The 20,795-nt window shown below is 47.0% G+C and overlaps 2 protein-coding genes across 5 annotated transcripts in view; one reads left to right on the forward strand and one right to left on the reverse strand.

The window, feature by feature from the left end:
- LOC117205103 (nephrin-like) overlaps positions 1-6,946 on the forward strand; it is a 252,859-nt gene extending 245,913 nt beyond the window's left edge. For all 4 annotated transcript variants that reach the window (XM_033443190.1, XM_033443191.1, XM_033443189.1 and 1 more), the window contains 2 exons: positions 2,198-2,428; positions 3,341-6,946. In XM_033443190.1, the coding sequence (XP_033299081.1) occupies positions 2,198-2,428; positions 3,341-3,687 (578 nt within the window). In that variant the 3' untranslated portion in view covers positions 3,688-6,946. The remainder of the gene's footprint in view (positions 1-2,197; positions 2,429-3,340) is intronic.
- An 87-nt stretch (positions 6,947-7,033) lies between these two features.
- On the reverse strand, positions 7,034-9,708 carry LOC117205080. Its single transcript, XM_033443157.1, has 3 exons — positions 9,387-9,708; positions 8,267-8,470; positions 7,034-8,193 (listed from the first exon to the last, which is right to left on the reverse strand). Exons 1-3 carry the CDS (start codon positions 9,597-9,599, stop codon positions 7,984-7,986), a joined length of 627 nt encoding a protein of 208 aa, XP_033299048.1. The 5' UTR covers positions 9,600-9,708; the 3' UTR covers positions 7,034-7,983.
- Positions 9,709-20,795: the final 11,087 nt, after the last annotated feature.

The following is a 20,795-nucleotide window of genomic DNA, read 5'->3' on the forward strand; positions in this document are numbered from 1 at the left end:
GTCGGTGAGGATCCACGTGCCGATCCACCGAATAAACGGAAGGACGAACGTCGAACGTTAGAACGTCGCGCGTACCGAGCGTAGCCTTCCTCGAGTCAGGTGCTAGAGAAACGCGAATACCTAGGGTGGCTGATTAAACCTTGGGTTTTACGAGCATTACGCGTCCTGCCAAAGTATCTTCCCGTGCATAGGTGTACGCACACATACACACACACACTCGCGCGCTGCAATCTATTTACACGCATAAATGTACCCGTATTATGCATAAGGTGTATATCGTCCGATTTTCATTCCCGCGCGCTGCCTCGCGCGCAATTTCCACCCAGTCTTTTCCCCATACGACGAAAGCCTTTCGAGCTGTTCTTACCCTTCGTGGAGAAAGTTTCACTCTGGAGGCAGAAGCTACGATCGTCGTCGAAATATTCGGAATCCACGGCAACGAGGATATTTGACGATCTGGATGCCTGGTTATCCGACAATCTGGCGTGAAACTTTAGCCAAAGCGGCGCGTTTCTAAGGTCGACAGCAACGACGATAGCGGTGGTGTGGTGGATAGCGGTGACGAAGGTATCATGCAAGCGCACACGTAGGTACGTAGATGCTCTTCGCGAGTTAAGAATTAAAAACGTTCGTCACGGGAGGCTAACGAGCGTGCCAACGCTCTGTCCCACTTACCGTACAGTGGAACACAGCTGGCCAAGCCGCGCTCGAAGAATACAGTTTTGTTAATTATCCGAGGAAAACAGCAGGCCAGTTCCCACGCTCGGCCACTATCGACTAAAACGTCACGTGCGAGAAACCGACCAACTCGAACGCGAACCAAGAATTAGCCTGCAAGATTTCTCGTTCTCTTTCATTCTGGCGAATGAACCTACTCTGCGGCAATATGGTCTCCAGTTTCAATCTCGAATATCGATGTTGCTCGTTGTCTCGTTCTCCGGCTATTGCAAGAGGAACGTGACTTACGTAACAACGGTTTACATCGTCGTAAGATGAGGCCAAGCTTGGTTGACTGATATCGGTAGCAGGCTGCTTCTCGGAAAGAATCTTTTTCTCTAATTTTTAGCGAACAAACATTTGAATCGAGTCGGCAGCCAGCTAAATTTCAGGAAAAGCCGTTTGCACAGCCTGTTTTCTCCGACTTGTTTGTACGGTTTAGCGCGACGAGTACGAGGGGAAAAATGGAAGATAGTAAGTAGCCAAGAAGATCCGTAAAATGGTCTTTGCCTCGGTGTTGTTACGTAGAACACGGTCTAATTCGCGTTTTGCTTCTTCCGCTGTTTTCGCGATAGATTTCGATTCCGATGGAACCGCAAAAAAGATGCGGAATTTTGTCCACGATCATTTTTGACGAATATATTCAACCAGAGGGAATCGGTAAGAATGGCGAGGGAAAAAGAAAAGGACAAAGTCCCTCTTGATGGGACACTTCGTTTAATTAGGTAATCACACGGACCGACGAATGGTTTTAAGTAAAGCGTCTTTCTAATTGAAGTTTCTCGGTGACAACAGTTTCCCGATAACTCGTCCAATTAAGAAAACCGTAACGAACGAAACTCGTAAAATATTCCTCGGCCGCTTGCTGTAACAGCTTTTCGATCTCCGGGTATAGATTTTTCGTCGCCCATCGCCATCAAGTTAATTCGCAGATTTTCTAACGGGTCTCCGTTAGAAAAGTCTCGAAAGAGGTTTTCGCGAAAGCGAAGCAAAAGAAACGTAGCGACGATTAGAGGAAAATTCGCGTATCCGATTACCACGAAGGAAATTAACGGATCGCGTCAGATTACAACACCATCGCTGGACAACGCCTGATCGTCCTTCGAAAAGCTTGTCTACCGTTTCATAATGATTATTGTCGCGCAGTTTCCAGCGTCCTGCGGTTACCTGTTTATTAATGTATGGATATATTACGATTCATTCGCTGCGATTCGAGCAACGATCGCGCTATTATTACAAGGTCTATGCGTCGTTTAATTATAGCCGCGATAATATTAAATAAATTACCGTTGTTCATTTGTCAATCCCCAGTTTCCTCGTAAATTTCATCGAGCCCCGACTGAAACGGCGGCAACGCGGAATTTGTTAATTACGTAGGTCGTTTAAACGCACGCTGGCAGCTACCGCGCTTTCCGTCCAAGCCCCGCTACACTTGACGCATCGTTCCGCTAACTACCTTCGATTTACGCCTCTGTTCAAGGACAAGACGCTGGGATCGTGCTGTCGCCGCTGATCGGTGTGGTGGTCGGAGCTTTGGTCACGCTGGTCCTCATCATTCTTGTGGTGGTGGTGCGCGTACGCCGCGAACGAGTGTCGAAACCTCGACACGAAAAACCGGCGGAACTCAGCGAACTACCGCCGCAACAGTATCCTCTGCAAAATCCTCAGCAAACCGTGGAAACCGACCCCGACGTCATCCCAAATAAATTCGGTGAGTTTCTGAAGATTTGGAAACACGAAGCTTCGAATGCGGCTTCGTCGCTGGCGAAGCGGGTACGCTACCGATCGGCGGTCGTGCGAACGATCGATGACCGTGCCACGCCGCGCCGCGCCGCTCTGCATTTTCAAATAATGGCCAGGAAACGTTCTCGCAACGCGCAGTTAATCTAATTGCGTGGGTTACGAGCATCGCCGCGATTTGTAATAGCAGCGTGTATAGATTTTATTAAATTACCGCGGCTTACACGGTTGCCGAGCGCCGCGGCGCCGGCGGTATTTCATCCCCAACAAAAGAGATCGAACCAAAACGCCAAATATTTTCCAAAAACATTTTCCATTTGCTCGGCCAGTCCGCGATTGCGATCGATTCGTGCGATCGGCCGCTCAGTTCCTATCGCTTTCTAGAATTCGCTTACCGCGGTGGTACGTGCTCGCGGGACAAACATCTCCGACTAATTTCCGTCTACGTTTCTCCTACATCGACTTGGAATTGGTTACGAGACACGAATTTAAATACAAAAACTTGCTTAAAATATCGCCGCCGGGGAAACACTTGTTCGGCGAGTCCAGCCATTAGCAGGCGTTAAACTCGATAACGGGAGACTATCAAAAATGTATGCGGGAAAACGGAAACTCCTTTAACGCGACTAGAATGTTAGTAAGAAATGAAATGCAACGGTTTGGCGACGTAAAATAGATTTCTCGCTTTCATCGAGCCAAGAACGTTGGTCATTCCGTAAGATGGTACGTACATGAGGGTTGCGTCGGAAACGGCACGTTACAATTCGATAGGGCAAAGGTGAAAAGAGAAGGCGAGAAGAACCGCGTGGCTAATTGTCACGGGAACATCGTCGTATCGTTTCGAACGAATCCCAAAAGAATCATCTCCGGTTCGATGTTGCAGAAGGAAACCTGGTAGAAGTGAGCCCACCGAGTTATCCAGGTGGATATCCCCCGGGACATTGGGTCACGCCCGGACCTACACCAAGCATAGACGAACTCTGCCACAAATTCAGCGGAAGACCGACGGAGCTGAGGTTACCATCGAGAAGCACGATACCGAGTTTACAGAGCATGCCCATGACGGGAGTGATGATGGGCGGTGGACAGGGCGGCGTGACACTCGGTGGCAGCCAAGGTGTCGTCGTCGTCGGAGCCGGGCAAGGCGTTGTCGTCGCTGGCGAGTGCTTGGACGGCGAAGCGATCAAGAGACGACTGATGGCCAACAGGCTTCCGGAGAGCTGCGTCTAGACCTCGTTGTTCGTCGCCTTCTGCGTCCGTGTATCGCGTTCACCGACACGAACAGAGGTCCCTTGCCGAAAATTTCGGCTCGTTCGTAGCGCTGCACGGCTGGACACTGACCATTAAGATGTTCGATGATCGATATCGTACGCAGCGAACGAACGCTTTCGCGACTCGTCTTGCGAAACGATTAGACGTCGTACGAAGCGGCATAAAGACAATCCGCCGTGTCGTTGCGAGCAACGGAACAACAGCCGCTAAGCTAACGGAGATCGTCGACTGGATAAGCGATGGATAGAAAGGCGAATGTGCGACGCGAGCTTAGATTTGTCGGGAAAACTTTCCAATCGCGAGAAGGTATCCGCCAAAATTGTTTTGTAAACGTTTTCTCGATAGTCGGGCAAAATTTGTTCTTTTCTCTTTTTTCCTCTCGGGAAGAAACGGACGAAGAAAGGAACGGAACTGAAAGAAAAGAAGAAGAAGAAGAATCGAACTGGAAAAGAGTTAGGTGAAAACTTGCGCTCCTGAGTTTTCCACCTGGGCAACATGTTCCCAAGTAGTGTTCTTCTGTCTTCGAACGTCGGCGCAACTTTCCCCTATCCCTGTTTCCGTCGCCAGACTCCGAGTCCAACCATCTTCGACGCTGTCTTTTCGCATATTTCTTTCTCGCTACGTGACTTCGCCTCCCGGACACGCCGTACGACCGGACCACCGTTCGCCAAAGTGGCAGTCTCGAGTAACGTATCGAGGAAACGCAACTTTCTACCCGAGAACCACGTTCGACTTTGTATCCTACTGCCAGCCCAACGTATTAAACGCGCTTCGAAGCGATTGCACTGGGAGCCGGCGGCGCTGGCAATCGACGCCGAAGAATCGAAATGGGGGTAAATAAACCCACGTCTCAGCCTACCAATCGAATTCTCCAGACATCGAGGCATTAGGCCGAGAAACGCGAGAAAAGATAAAAGGTTCTCGTACAACCCCTCTTCCGGTTGCTCGGAATGAAGATGGATGGAGGAACTGGGCGAGAATATACGATGGAAATCAGGGGAGAGGGAAGAGGAAAGGAAGACGCGGAGGAATGGAAAGATAACGCGATGTTACTTCGCCGAGTTGCAAGAAGGAAGAGGCGTGATGCGCGGTATCGAGGCTGATCAATCAGTTTCAACGACGGAAAACATATTCGGGGCGGAAGTAGTTTGTAAGAAACACCATTTTATACGTTGCAACGTCGTCGGCGTCTCCTTTCGATTATTTTGCCCGTGGTCGTCCTTCTCTTTCTTTCGTTTCTTTTTTTTCTCTCGCATTCTCACGAAATCTCGTACGAGCGCAACGCGATTTTAACATTCGCTGGAATTAGGGACGACGTTTGATTCAACGAAAATCGCTTTCTCTTCCTAGCGGAGAGGATAAAATGCGTTAAGCAAGAATCGACAATAAGTGATGCGATCGAGAATAGAAACTCGAGGTGTTTGTAACTGTATCGCGACGAATCCGATCGAAATTGAGGAGAACAGTCGGAGACGAGATAGTTTGGCGAGTTGCGCGAGCTGGCAAACGAGACTGTTCGCGGCGAGGAGACGCGGTTTTTTAGGAAAACGAAGAACATTTTGTTCGATCGTACTCGATCGTAGCTGTGATACGAAGTTTCCAAATTTTGATCCATCGTCGACGTGGACGTTCCTTTTCGCGTTTAGCCTAATTTCCGACGTGAGTGGAACACTCTTGTAAATATACACGCACGTGTAGGCACAACGATCGGAGAATGAGAATTTACCGCGTGCATTGTTCTATCGAGAAGTCGCAGCCGTCCGACTGTTCTTCTAATTTCATTCGATTCTCTTAACGAACGGGAGAAGAATAACGGAGTAGCGGAGAGACTCGAGGAGTCTTTATACTCGGGTGAAAAATTGAATTTGTAAGGTCAGAAAAACCGGGCTTCCACGTGACACTTTGCGACGAAGTCATGAAGCTTGACGGCGAAACTAGGAGTAAAAAGTGACAAAGTATATTCCTAAGAGAATGAAGTAACGCCAACTTCGTCCAAGACTCTCGCTCGAGGTATGCGGTTTCTACTTTGAACGTGTAACGAAGAGAAGAAAACGAGCGAAAAAGAAATAAACGTTAAGTTATCGTAATGCGTGACGCATCGCGAATCGATTACGCGATCCAAATGATTAGTAACGTCGAACCAAATGTCGAGTGTTCTTTTTTTTTTTCGATGTATTAAATGAGAAAAAAAAGGGATAATGAAAGAATCCAAAAAAAAAGGTAACTAAAAGTCGTTGCTCGTTAGTTAATGTCGTATCGTTGTACATAAGTATGTATCGTTGAAGAATTTGCCCTGCGTGGGAACCGTGCTCGAGGACGATCGCACAAACGTCGTCGGTAATTTCGATGTTCGAGGGTGCGAGTTTAACGGAAGGTGCAATCCGACTGACGATGAGTAGGAAACGCCGGTGTGCCAGGAAATCGAGGCGATTCGCAACGACGCGACCTGTATCGTCGTTCGATGGGACTCGTCGATTTCTGTTCGAGTGACAGGTTGACAGGTCGTTATTTCCCAAAACGCTCGACGAACAACGATCTTTGTTAATTAGAGTAAACGCTATCCTCGCCGCAAACATAGAATTAGCCGCGCTTCGGGAATCGGATCGAACATCTTTTTCTATCGAACCCTGGAAAAATCATCGTTACGGTCGATCGTCGTCGTACTGCCAACGAAATTGCTACGTTCCCGCGTGGAAACCAGCGACCTGATCGACGCGATCACACTTTTTTCTTTCACGTCCACGAACATTTAACCTAAACGTATCCGGCTGTCGATCTGGCGAGAATCAATTTTCGGTATAACGCACGCACAAGCCGAGAATCTACATCGATTCCTGTACGATCCAAACGTTTCGTTTCTGCTCGAGGGAAAGATGAAGAATATAATTCAGAATTTTCCTCTTCTTTTTGGCCGTTCTTCTTTTCTATATGGCTGCTCTTTTTCCGGCAAACGTACTGACAACATCGATAGGAAAATTCTTGGCACGCGAGGAAACGATGCGCCGCTGACCTGGTGCAAGCGATTCGATCGAACACGAAAACGAAAATTAGAGACTAACGAATGTACATAATCAGCATGATGCGAGGTCCGTGTAAATCGATTATATTTTAAGTTCACTGTATAGGTGATTTCATATCAGAACTGCATATCGTCTACTAACTCGTATGTATATATTACATAAAGTTTCGATCTGAATAAACTGTTTAACTGTCCGAACTGAATCGTGCTTTGAATCACCCTCCCACAGGACTATCCCGACTCTCTCTCTCTCTCTCTCTCTCTCTGATATTCCACCGACTTCGATTACGCTTGATTTATTAAAAAGATGCATCTTTGAACTTCTTAGGGAAAGATAGCGAAACGAAAGCGACCGTTTAAACAGCGATCGCTGCACACATAGATAGGATATATCCGCTTTTCGTAGGGAGCTACATTTCCGAATTAACGAAGCGCATACTTCTCTTCGCTGAAGAGAATTCTCGATCGAGATTGTCGATTCAATGAAAGGAGATGGGAGACGCGGATCCCCTCGGTTCGCGAACAAATTCAGCCGATCGAACGATGCCAAATGATCTCCGGAGACCGTTAAAGCCTCATTTAGCATAATCCGAAATTTATAAAAGAGGGAGCGGAAAGAAAAATTGAACTTGAAAATCGGGGATTGCACGAAGGGGTGGACGAGATCGAATTTGCCGATTCGCGGCTGATCCTTCTTCGATTAAGAGTTCGTTTCCGAGGTATTTTTCAATGTTATTCGCGCCACGCGTTCAAACCCATAGAATTCTTAGTTCTGTCGCGAGAATAAATTCGCGCCGGGTAAAATACCGGCTGGAAAGAAACCTGAAATTTTGCAACGATAGCAAGAGGTACCATAAAAATCGCTTAAAATGCAACTACCGTGAGAAATCCCTGGCGTACCCTCTGGTGTCCCGAGAAAAAATGGAAGCAAGCTGAACGGAATTTTAATCTGTCCTTGTATCGTATTTCGCGTGCTTACGTGAATCTCTATGTACGTACCGTGAAGCAACATCTCGAGAACATCTTTGCCAACGTCCTCGACGAAACCAGCGTGAACATCTTGAACACCGTTGTCGCAGTCACCTCTTGACGCAAGTAGTCGTATTCTCCATGATAGAGCAGAGCCAGTGTTTTACGAATTTATTCGTGCATTAGCACTTCTTAAACTGACGAGACGAGGGCAAACAACACTACACAAGGGATTTGACTTGTATGATTTAACAATGGCGCGAGTGTTAACTTTCCTCTTCGGTATCCGTCGTATCGTCGGAAGATTCGACGTTGGATGGCTCGACCTTGGCTGGTTCGACGTCGACCAACATACGTTGAAGCTGCTTGCGCAGCATCGTCGACGCGCTCACGATACAGTTCATTATGGTAAACAAGGCGTAGTTGTACTTCTGTATCATCGTGTTCTTGAAATCGTTTATGCGAGGCAATTCGATCTGTGAAAACGTAACAATTTCCATGGATCGAGAAAAAGCAGAAATTAACCTTGGCATCATCGTGCGTTACTACTTCTCTGTTGTCCAAAGTGGGAGCGATCGTGGCCATTATCCTGCGATACAGGTCCTCGACGTCGGCGCTGCTACCCCACAAGCCCTCGGTATGCGTCCAATAAACGAGACCAGCCGCGATGCTACTTTTCACGAGGAAGAGCAGAATGTTACAGAATTTGTAACCCGACGTCTTTGGCGATGTCTTCTGCGGACACTCGCAGAGCTACGCAAACGTACATAACGTTACTACGGTTTGCGACTGTATCGTTTCTTTGGACAGAGTACCAAGTTTGCGTACGTGACTCGAAAGAATATCAATATTTGAGAGTTTTTAAGAACAAGCGCGGTATTCCTTCCTTCGTATCTTTGTATTTGCATTGAGAATCGAGAGAGCCGGATTCTTATTTGCCGGCACACGGTATACAAGCGAATATCGAAGGTGAAGCGGAAAATCGAACAAAACTCGGAATTACTTACGAAACGAAACGTTGATATTTCTAACTAAACGAGTTTATGTTTATTCGTATTGGCGGGTATCGCGGCCGAATCCTCGAATTGCAGCAAAATACATGGCGAAGCTACGGAAATGGAAACAGGCGTGGAAAGAAGCCCGTGAAAGAGAGTAAAAGATTTGTCGCGTTTACGAAACCCTCCAGAGTATCCGGCTTTCTGTTCAACGAGTGGACCCTGGAGTCTGCTAGTCTGCTAAACGCGACGATGCTTTCGACTCGTGAGGTCACGTACGTACGTGTCCCTAACAAGTACGTCAACTCTAAACTGTCCTCCTCCATTAGAGACTCATCCGCGTCGCTATACCTGTGTACACCGAACCGTCGAGCTAATTCCAGGTAAACGCAACTACGGTATCCACCAATCAGTTTCCTACAGCAGCCGATACATCGTCGTTCGTCGCTTCCTAGACGCGTGTATATCGCGCGAACTCGAGTCGAACTCGCGCCATGGGAACGCGTTTGCGTGATTTAACGCCAAAGCTGCCTTGTTAACGAGTCGAGAGATTCGATCCCGCTAACGGAATCTCATTAACGATAAATATATTCTCTTCGACCACGTACGCTTCCTGTTCAACCGTCTTTCCGCCTTTTGAACCGTGCGCCCAACGAAACGATCATTTGGTTCACCTTTGGCGGACAAGTTCTTTGCATGTCTTTCCGCGTGCAGATTTTAATGGGCACCGGTCTCGGAGTCCAATAAGACGAGCCTCCAGCCACTATGCTCGGACAAGGCTGCATCATGTCTGCATGAACGAGCTTCTGAATCCTCTTTGGTCTTACGCATGTCTCCGGATTGGACAAGTTGATGGTCTGCGCGACACACCTCGTTCCTCTCTTCATCGTTGCTCTCAGTTTTCGATTCGAGTCTCCTGCTTCCGATACTTCATCGAGACGAAGAACGAGATCTGGCAGAAATGGGAAGCCGAACGACAAAAGGTTCTTCGACAGACTCGGCCAATCTTCGCGGTGGCGCGATTATGAAACAGCCGGCGGAAAATTCGGGTTGCGCCAATCTTTTCTCAAACGCGAACACGGCGATTTCTGTGCGATTTACCACGAGCCCGTTTACGAACTTACGAAATTTCGTCGGCTTCACTTTGCATCGCATAACCTCGAAACTTACGACGTTACGAATTTGTGGAGGAAGGTCGTTGGCTCTGGAAACTTGGAACGTTCCCTTTGTTCACCACGGAAGAATTTTGTTTGACGGTTCGCCGAACGTGATACGAAGCTCCTAAAAGTATTGGTCGTGTTCTTTGTCAGTACATGTCGCACGAATTTTGATCGACGTATAAGCGGAAACTTCACGATCCTCCTAATCCTCCGATTCGTCGCGAACTTTAGCTCGATACCGATCGCTCCAACTACGCGAGCCATACTTTCCCAAACGAATCTTTTTAATCGTCGAATCCGCGCCACCAACTTTCCACAGAGACGAAGCCACAAGCGTACGACGCGTACAAGCAAATTAAATTTTAATCCCTGAAGGCTCAGCTGTTCGATTCTCATCGGCAAGAGAATCTCTATCGTTCGAACGACGAAGAAGGAACGAAAAGAGAGAAACCACGACGTGTACGAAGTAGCCCGACGATGTTACGTATGGAGGTCTCTCAGTCAAGTTTCGTTCGCAAAATCCACGTTCGATTCTTCCTCCTTTCGCTGGCTGCTGATAACAAAGAAGATATAAAGGAGGCGAGATTACAAGTAGGAACGCGGAGATAGCAGCTGGTAGCTGGATAGGTCACCGTAAGAGGAGATCTCGGTTGCTTGATGAAACGTTTCCGAGTTTCCGACTGCAGCTTCGCCACCGCGCCGATCTTCCATTACCGTTGCCGCAAGCTACCGGCAACTTCGCGATTCCGTATTCATCAACATCTTTGGAAAAAGTCGCCAAATTTGCATTCGACAAGTTCGTACATTTTAGACATTTACGCGTCTGACCAGGTTGTCTGGCCGTTTTTCTAAACGACGGCGCTTCCTTCCGCCGAGATCGCGCGCGTTTGCTTCAATTTTTATCGCGCGAACGTTTTTCAGCGAAGTGGAACCGCCGAACGAACGCGTATGCGTTGCGCGATAAGCGGCGCGTCGTCGTCGGCTACGTTACTTGGAAAAATGAGCAAAAGTCTACGAGTCGGAGAAAAATGACGCGCGAACGTTACCACGATGCGTAATAAATACGTCCGTGACGTTGAAATAGTGGCGCGTTGGAAAAGAGTAACCGAAGGAAGAGACGTTTGACATCCGATGGCCGTTAAAAAGCGACTCGTGGGAAATTTGTTCGCGGTTGCGAGCGGTTTGTATCAGCCGCTCTTGGCGCGATGCTCCGTTATTCCACCGACATACATCACTTTTATCGCGAGATTCCACCGGTCTGATATGCTTATTAATAGACACCCGGCGCTCTTACAGCTCGCACGAAAAATATGGCACTTAAACGGTGGAATTCTTGTTAAGAAAAAAAAACGACGAAAGGGAAAGGGGGAATGGGAGAAGCGGATGAGAGAGGAGAAAGCAGAGGAGGGTACGAAATGAAAAGGTTGATCGCGGCGCAGGTTGGTGAGCCCAGCTATCTTGCCTCGCCAGGGTAAATGCATTCGTTCCGATCGATTGGGAAATAAATCAAACGTTAATAAATCAACTTTAACATTCCCAGCATCTCGTTTTATAGCCTTTATACCGGATCGATAAAAAGAAATCGAGACGGAATCGCGTCAAATATCGTCCCCGATAGACCGAGTGAAATTGCCGATTGATCAAATTTGCTCGATAAGCACGACCTTTTGTCTATCGCTTTGCTTGTCTATCGCGCTGGTGAATTCGACACGCCAACGGTTACCGTGTTACCCTCCTTTTCTCCACCGAATTTCACCCACTACACCGGGGCGAATGTAAATTTCGACAAAATAATTAATGCGGTCGACGAAACACGTGCAAAGGGGGAGATAGAGAGACAGAGACAGAGAGAGAGAGAGGGAGAAAAAGAGACTTCTTACACGCCTATCGACGTTTGCCGCAAAGGGAAAACCGGAAAATTCACTGGTCGAATGCACCCTCGTTGGCCTGGAAATTTCCTCGCTGTGAAAAGAAACATCGAAACGCCATGATTCCGGGCAAAAAGGTGACGTTACGAAAGGTACAGTGGTTTCTCGTTAAAGGGAAGTTCGAGATACACTGGCGAAATGGTAGTTGGATACCGCGAGGGCAAGAAAGGGTGGGAAACCGGAACGAAAGGCAAAAACGACGGAGAAAAACCGGTGTACGAAGGGAAAGAACGGGTGAGTTTCGGAGCTCTTCAAGGCCTTCTGGTAATTAGGTCGAAAAGAGGAGTAAAAATCGAGCCATAACTCGGCGAACAATTAATTTATAATTAAGTGGAAGCCCTGTGTAATTGAAGAAATTGCTGGCAAAGCGCGGTACTCGAAGGAAAATAAAATTATCTAGAGATATCTATGTACTTTTACCGACTGCGAGTACAAAGTTCTGAGAAGATCATCGTCCGACGTTATCAAGGTGAATAATTAATCGACGCGTTTGATAGCGCGCAGCAAAGTTTTCAACACGATCGACTAGTAGCCTTTCGAAGAATCGTTTTCGTCAGAATTTTCGGATACGTGTCTTCGATCCAGATGAAAAGGAAGGACCGCTGTTGTCGCGAATTCGTCGACGAAAAATAAAAGATTCGACGAGAGACGGCGTGTAGGGCAACGCGAACATAGGAAAGTGGAAATGACCGATTTTCGGAGGATCGTTCAGAAAGCATTTAGGCGGAATTCGAACTCGTCCAGGTAGATATTTCACCGGGTAAATCTGGGTGACACGGATTAAAAGGTATATTATCGTTTCTTCGGTGCGACGGCGAGCGTGCGCGATAAAAAAAGGAAAATATGGCCGGAAACGGGTATTGCGAGACGATAAAGGGAGATTCACGATCGCTTTCGCTCGATGGCTGGACATTAAGAAAAGCATGAACGGCGAGTAGGTCATAGACCTTTTAACGAAGCTATAGATAGAGAGAGAGAGAGAGGCAGAGAGAGAGAGAGAGAGAGAGAGAGAGTGAGAGAGTGTAAGGAACGAAGCACGAAGGAAAAGGGACCTCAGGAAACTAATTTTCGCGATATTAGTCTTACGAAATTGGTTATTGATGTTCCATTCGTCCGCCGATAATGGCGGACGGAAGCGATTCTCCGGTGAAAGGTCGTAAGTCCAGGAAGGTCGAGCATCCCCGGGTCGCACCACCATTGCTCCGTCGTTCGTCCTTCTTAAAGGAATTGCTTCCTTAACGGGCGTTAAATCGACTTTCCCGACCGGTCTTCCTGGCTTTGCGATTGACAAATATTTCGTGGTCGTCTACTCTCTCCGTTCCACCTCATGCCCCGCTCTTTCCCCCTCTTCGCTGCTTTCTTTTTTTATCCCTTAACTTTTTGCCCGGAATCTTGCTCGAGGTACTACGCTACCTTCTGCTTCCACCTGGGCGAGCGTTCTCGCTCGGCCTTCTGGCGTTCCGCCAACAATTCGTTCTACTCCTAGCTAGCCAAGAATGTTCGAGGAAAGGAGCACCCAACAATCGATAGATTCGTCCAGCGGCTGTCCTCGACGAAACGTTTTCCTTTCTACTTTGCTCGGAGATTATCTTCCGTTTCATTCGCAATTCGTGAATTCTTTCGAACAGTATCGCCGAACGAACCAACATTCGCCCCTTCTGCAGAAGCTCGAGAGACGACAAAGAGAAGAATTCCTTTGGAGAACAACTCTTAGAACCGGTACAACCGATACACGGTTTACAACCAGCAATAAAATATCTACCAGAGCGACGACGATACATGGAAATCTCTATGGAGATCGATCGGCGAGAAGAACATCTAGTACAGGTATATCGAGCGGAAAATGTAACTCGCAAGGACATCGAACGAACCGATGTAACATTTCTGTTGGATCGTAATCCAAAGATCGAACGACCATTATGCGAAGCGTTTCCGCAGTGGTGCGCGCTAACGTCCGGCCGCGCTTATGATTTGCGACAACGCGACGCCATAAATTGGAATTACTCGGAAATCTCGAGTACGTCCTTCGTTACCGATTTCCATGGACGCTGTGAGAACCAACGTTCGCTTCCAAAGATCTCGAGTCCGTACCGTGGTCGTTTCGAAGCGACCGACATTTCCCGAAGTCGTCGACCGTTTTCTCTCTTCGATTTGGTCCGTATTCATGCTGCCGTATGAATACAGTTAAGGAGAAGCGATGGAAAGAAGCCGGTCCAGGCCGATTAGGATATGCCGATGGGGCGAACTTTGAAAGGAGCCGGACATTGTACGCGGCTCAGACCCTTCTATCGTTGAAAGTTTAATCACATCGTGCAAGTCCTCGTGACTACTCGACAAATTAAGCGTTAAGTACTACTGACCTTCTTTCTCGGTTGGAAACTTGCATCGTCATGTTATGGACCGAGTGAAAAGAGAAGTCTGCGAATAATTTAAGCTATATGTGGAACTATCGAGACACGGAACTCGTCGATAAGTTTCCCGGTGCAGCGAATACTTTGGAAAACGTCCCTACCTATAGTCGTTTTCGTCTAAAGGTAAACTTACGATAAGCGTCTGTATAAGTGTGTGTATAAACGCGCTTAAAATCGCGACGTTTTCCTTTCGGTAAAAAGAACGCTTGTCGAGTTGCCCAAAAGAAAAGAAGAAAGAAGAACGTTCGAATAAAATACTGAATTAAGTTCTCGTGGTTTTCCGCCGGTGCATCGTTAGCATCGGTTTATTTAGAACGCGCGTGATAAACGCGCGATACCTCAAGACGAAAGTCGTATCTCGTGCGAGATGATTAATCGACGAGGCAGTTTCGCGGACATGATGGCAAATAAAAGTCGGTGATCATTACCATAATCCGGACCGCGAAACGACAAAGAGAGAGAGGACAAGAATGAACGCGGGAGAAAGCTGGATGGAAGTACATGAAAAACGCGATAGTGCACTAGCGGGGACCGATGTCGGGCGACGTGTTTGAAAGTTAAATTTACGAAGGGGACGTTTCACGGTTGCGCCCTTTAAGGCAATATCCAGGGCAAAGTACGCGCTAGTAGGCCATTACAAAGTTATAATAGTATAGCAACCCTCTTACGATGTTCGGAGCTCCGACTAGGCACGACGTTTTGACTTTAAAATGAAATAGTCGGCGAACGCGTGAGTACCTTTGCCCGGCAGTAAACGTATACAACGGAACTTCCTGTTCCTTTCGGCCGACCATTATACAAAGTGGAACGTTTTTCCGAAAGGCAACCTCGCCAAGTAACTCCTAATGGTCCGTGTAATGCGAAAATGCCTTGGCTAAACGACTGGCATCTCGCTGTCCACCCTTCTCCGAGATTCTAATTGCCGCTTCTCCACTCTCTGGGGCCAATTCTTCGCGAATTTCAAACGTTCGTAACGCGCTCGCTTCCAACTTGTTGCCCGTTCCTATTCGTCTTCCAGTTTCTTAGAAAGAGATCGGTCTTACCCGGGTCGCGCTTTCTTCGACTTCCAACAGTCGCCAATTCTAGCGACTCGGCTTTCTTCGATTTTCTTGTCTCGGCCGAACGTCGCAACGTGACGACGCACGCGTTCCAACGATGGGACTGGAAAATGTCGAACAAAGCACCGTACCGTTGTTCGTTACACGCGACAAAACCAAACGCGAATCCCTTATTCCATTCGTTCCGAGTGAAAACTCGCACCGATAGCGTTGACACGAAGGAGAGCCTCGTAAAAAAGGGAGCAACTCTACAGGGAGATATCTCGTCCCGGTTGGTCGTTGAAAAATGCGCGTTTCTCTTCCGTGACACGTTGACAAATCCTAAGATTTCGCCTGGAATTGAAATGTTACATCGATGTCTGCTCGTAAATCGATCGCTCTAACAATTAAACTTACTCGATAGAAAGAAAACTGAAGAAAAAAGGAATACGAACAAATTTACCGTAGCGACAAAGTACTTGCACCCGAGTGCTCGTAAAATCGGATAATTTATTGATAGTTCGCGTATTCGTAGGCTACCTGCTAACCTTCGCGGTAAGGACTATCAGCGATGATAAAGTAGCAAAGAAAATGTAGAGTACTCGGGCAAGAGACCGTGCAGAGGTAACAGCGGGGAACCAGCGACTGGCGTACGTATAACGGCGTTCAAGGGACCAGCAAATTCATCTCGCTGTTTCGAAACTCGGTCGTCGCACGAGTTATTCCGCGGACGACGACACGAAACGAGATTTAAAAGTTCTAATGAAGTGCATCCGGAGTGGCTGGAGTACGCGTGCAACGTTTGAACGCGGCCGCATCGTTTTGTCACTTCTTTTTTCTGACGCGTGTGAATCGCGAAAAAATATCTGTTTCGAGTGGACGCGAACTAAAGTAAGAAAATACTTGACACTCATCATTGGTTGAATAGACTAGAACGCGTACTCGAAATCACAAGTTAACGCGTGAATTCTTTTTTCCAAAGTTCTCGGTACATTTTTCAAAGATCTTGAGATCTTTACAGATTCTCGCATCTTACGCGTTCTTCGTTTAATTTAAGATCACTTGGAGATCCGAGGCTTCGCACGGTTTATCGCGGTTTATCGGGGTAATACGCGTTTACTTTTAGATATTCATTTTTCAGCGACGTGGAACTTTTAGTAAAAAAGAAAGCGAAACAACTACGCGTCGATCCGCTCGTTCGTTCCTCCTCTAGATCGCTAACGAATTTTCAAAAATAATGCAGCAAGCGGCAGGTGGTATCCAAGTTAACGACCGTATCTAGCAGAAAAGTAAGCCAGAGAATCCTTTGAAGCGGGAAGGAAAAAGCAAGTCATCTCTCTGAAATAGTGATAGCAAGATGAAATATATACGTCTGCGGTGGGTCGCGGGTTAGGAAGGAGATATTCATTTCACGCGTGCCTGCGTGTAAATGCGAAGGTACATACATTCAGGCCCGTATATCATCCCTTTCGAAGGACTTTAAATCAGACTGGAGGCTGAATAACCCGCCGATTCGAGATTCTCCGGAGATACACGGAATTTCAAATGAAAATGTGCTGCTTCTCCAACCTTTGATATAGCCTGCAACTTTTTATCCGTCACGGCTTCTTCCTCTTTTTTTTTTTTTTTGCCGACTTTGACGAGATTAGCGATCGACGTTAATGAACGATCGATCCCCAGTCAAAGGAATTCGATTAACGTTTAACCGTTTCTATGAACGATTGTCTTCGCCGCTACGAGCAATCGTACACCTAAGCCTGCAAAAATAATATCGGAGATGAGAGTGGCCGGGCAACGGTGACGTTAAAAGAAATCAAAATCCTGAAACGGGTACCTTTCCACGGCCGATGGAGCTGCATTAATTACAGCCAACGAATCCAATTAAATCCAGGAGCATCGTCAGTCCCACAGAGACACCACCCATCCACCGCCATTTTGTGGTTCAGCATGAAACGAGGGGACAGAGTTGGTAGCAACGAAGAGTACGGCGCTCGCGGTAGGTCCAGGGGTAGGATGGAGGACTTAAAAATATGATTTTAATACCACTGCTCCGGGGGTCGTCGTATATCACGCTTTTGTCCGCCTACTATTGTCTCTGCACCGAACCCGCACCCTCCCAAAAACCGACATCCCCCTCCCCGTCCACCTCCTCCATCCTCCCTCACCTCTTCCGCCCTTCTTCACCCCTTCATCCACCGACGACCCCTGGATCCACTCGCTTCACCCCCCATCTCGCGTTTCTGCGACGTGTCACGCGTGAACGCCGACTACATCGAGCAAAATGTGCATAATTGAAAATTTCCCTACGTACGATCCCATCTGTAAACACTGGAAACAGAGAAAGAAGCGGCGTACGGCAGACCGATTCGTAAATTTGAATTAGTTAGAAAGCGTGACAACGTTAGTCTCGGGTCGGCGTTTGCGCGGCTGATTCAGCGAGAAAAATTTATAAATCGTCCGATCGATCGAGGAATCGTCGAAGAAAAAGAAACGAGGGAAAACTTTTCTACGGAGTAGAAGTTGCTTTTAATCGCGTGTATCGCGTGACGAAAGGGGCAAGCGCTCGAATAAAGTAGTAGCAATTCCAGTGATTACTACGCGGTAGCGTCGGCGTCGGAGAAGCATAGGCTCCCTCCACACAGATAGGAAATTCCTGTCTGAATGAGACCCCAGTCGTGCTAACGGAGAATGGAATTAATGCACAAGAAGCGGAGTAACGGAAACGGGATCAGCTGAATTGTATAGGCTGTCTTTCGCGTGATGCGAGAAGAGAAGAGAAGAGAAGAGAAGAGAAGAGAAGAGGAGGGAAGAGGAGGGAAGAGAAGGGAAAGGAAGAGAAGAGAAGGGTAGAAGGGAGAAGGGAAAATCGAGATGGGGTGGTTTTCGCGAGAGGATGAAAACAGACGATACTCGTAGGGATTCGGTGGTACGGGTTCGCTGGCAGGAGCAGAGGTCGAGGCGCTGGACGACGGGTAATTTGTTAATTTCATTATAATGGGTTTCCGTGTTCTCGCTTTTATACGACGTGCAGAGGCATCCGAGCGAGCGATAAATAATATTAGCTAGCTCGGAACGTTTTATTTGTACTAATTGAGACCGCCATAACTTCCCTTCTCGTTTATGCTCTATCCAATATCGCGTCGTCCTTTGTTCTCACACGCGCGTGCTTCATTCGCCGGTTTTCCTCCATTCGAGAATTTCTCATCGCGCCGTTAGTCTCGCACCGCTGACACGAAATAAAAATGTCATGCCATTCAATCTTTAATTTATACGTAGGTATGTACTCGTTCGAATCCTTTTAAACCAGACGTTATTAGAAACTCTTCGGAGGAAGGATGCTTCATGGCGCCTTTGTTTTACTCGCTAAGGACTATGCCGAGTATTCCTATTAACCGAAATAAAAGAACAAACACGAAACAGCAAGGGGCAATATAACAAAAGATCCGACTAAACCACAGTCGAACGAGCACAAAACCTTTGGAATCCCTTTGCAGCAGTTCTGGTATTAAGTTCCCTTGGAAATGAATAAAAATTACATCCGTGACTCTCTAAATTCCTTGGCCGCGCAGCAAGGCGAACGAACCTACAAAAGCAATCTTTCTAGCTAGCGTTCGCTCGTCGTTGCTCCTTGCAACGGGAAACATTAACCGAATCCACTAAATAAGGGTCTCTCTTCTGTATCTCTTACGAAGATGAAACGGTAAGACGCCGAAATACACGGTACGTTGGGAAGATCAAAGTACGGAGTAAAGGGGAGATCAATCAGATACTCTTTCCTCGTAAGCCATCGTAATGACGATGTCTATATTGCGACCGCGAAAACCACAGATCGAACAAAATCACGATCACTTTGTCTATTATCGAAATAGAACTCGATGTCGCGTATTACAGCTAACGCTACAAACGCTCGCTCCTACGTCGTTTACATAGTGCTTCATATACATATTCTATACGGCATTTTTCAACGTGTTTCGGAATTTGTACAAACAAACGTTGAATTTCTAAAGAGAAAAGCAATAAAGGAAAAGAGTCGTAGTACCTCCGGCAAGTCGGTTTCCAACTGCAGCTCGGATAATTTTCCTAATGAGTTTCAACATGCCAATGATACTCAAGGGTTCAACACTGGCAATTTTCTTTTCTCAATCCGAACCTGACGACATAAAACGCTTGAAATCTCGCAAGATAAAATACCAGAGCGCAGCAATTAGCGAAAATCAACGTGCATTACGTTACATAACAATACGAAACTTCCGTCGTGTGAAATCACGCTAAAAAGTACTTGTACTTTGACGCGTAGTCTGTGCAATTTTTAAGCAATTCCTGCACCTCTGAATCTTATCCGCTACTGGAACACACAACGAAACATGGAAAGATATTCTTGGCAAACGTTCGCTTAAAAAAGTAATTAAATTTGCGAACAAAGATCGGGCGATAAGAACCGAATCACAGTCACGCACTGCTTTAACACCGGCTTTGCGGAAAAAAAGGTCGACGTGATAAAAACCACCCACGTCCGTCACAGCCATTCACCTTACTCGATGAATTTACATAGTTCGTCAGAGTTTGCGAATGACTCGATATACTAGGCCATTATCGTGGCAAAAATTACGAAGGAAAATTAGTCGGTAAATCGAATCTTTCGAATCGATGAGCTCGGAGCAATGGCACGATGTTTGGATAAGAACGAGATAAAATATGGAGCAAGAGAGGATATAAAACCGTGTAAAAATGGAGATCGATGGAAAGCACTTTCAAGACGAATGCTATAATTGGTCGTGCGATTTTCCACTTTCGACCTTGAAAGGTGTATCATAGAGAAAAGTAGGAGCACTCGAACGAACGTACCGGTAATTGGCGGATTGGTAATCGAATATGCATCTGGAGGATGTTCCATGGCCCATGAACTTCTTAAAACATGGTAAATGCGTTTCTTCCTGAATAAAAGTAATTACGGCTGATATTTGGCATGACAGGAGGACTGTACGCTGCACGCGATGACTCGCCATTTAATTTCCTCCGAAAAACGTCACGTTCGCGTTAACGCAAAGATGTTATCTGTAAGTCGCAAGGTAAAACTATTCGGGACGAAATGTATGCGACTCTATCCACCCTTAGCCATTCCCTCCTGTGAAAACGCGCTTCCGCTCCTCCGATTCTCCATTAAATTTCCTCGTAAAATTAGCCGGTATAGATGAGTTGATAGTCGCGAACCGGCATTTATAACGGCAAAATTCAGTTCCGTAAATTAAGAAGACTCGTGATAATGGCCGGACGCTGCCAATTAGCCGTTCCAGCGGCTAGGAAATCGTTCCAACCCCAAATGGAAGGGCAAAAGTGTGCGTGGGATTCGCAGCGTTCGTACAGGATAATCTAATCGTCCGATGCTACGGAACTGCGAGGAAGGACAAGCAAATTGTTCCTGGAAAATCCTCTAGAGTTCGCAGTTTTTTGTCGCCGCCTTCCAGACTCATTATCCTTTCGTAAGCGTGTATTTTAATCCGATATCCGACCACCGCGGAACAGAGAAGGTCAGCTCGAGGAAACGCC

Source organism: Bombus bifarius, unplaced genomic scaffold (assembly GCF_011952205.1).
Source record: "Bombus bifarius isolate JDL3187 unplaced genomic scaffold, Bbif_JDL3187 scf7180000007986, whole genome shotgun sequence".
Classification (NCBI taxonomy): Eukaryota; Metazoa; Arthropoda; class Insecta; order Hymenoptera; family Apidae; genus Bombus; species Bombus bifarius.

What these genes read in the sequence shown, in the direction of transcription:
- LOC117205080 (XM_033443157.1), bottom strand. Translation starts at nt 9,599, where the DNA reads ATGAAGAGAGGAACGAGGTGTGTCGCGCAGACCATCAACTTGTCCAAT. An exon ending in AAAGAACTTGTCCGCCAAAG is followed by an intron (nt 8,471 to 9,386) that starts GTGAACCAAATG and finishes ACGTTTGCGTAG; the next exon opens with CTCTGCGAGTGTCCGCAGAA. An exon ending in CCACTTTGGACAACAGAGAA is followed by an intron (nt 8,194 to 8,266) that starts GTAGTAACGCAC and finishes ACGTTTTCACAG; the next exon opens with ATCGAATTGCCTCGCATAAA.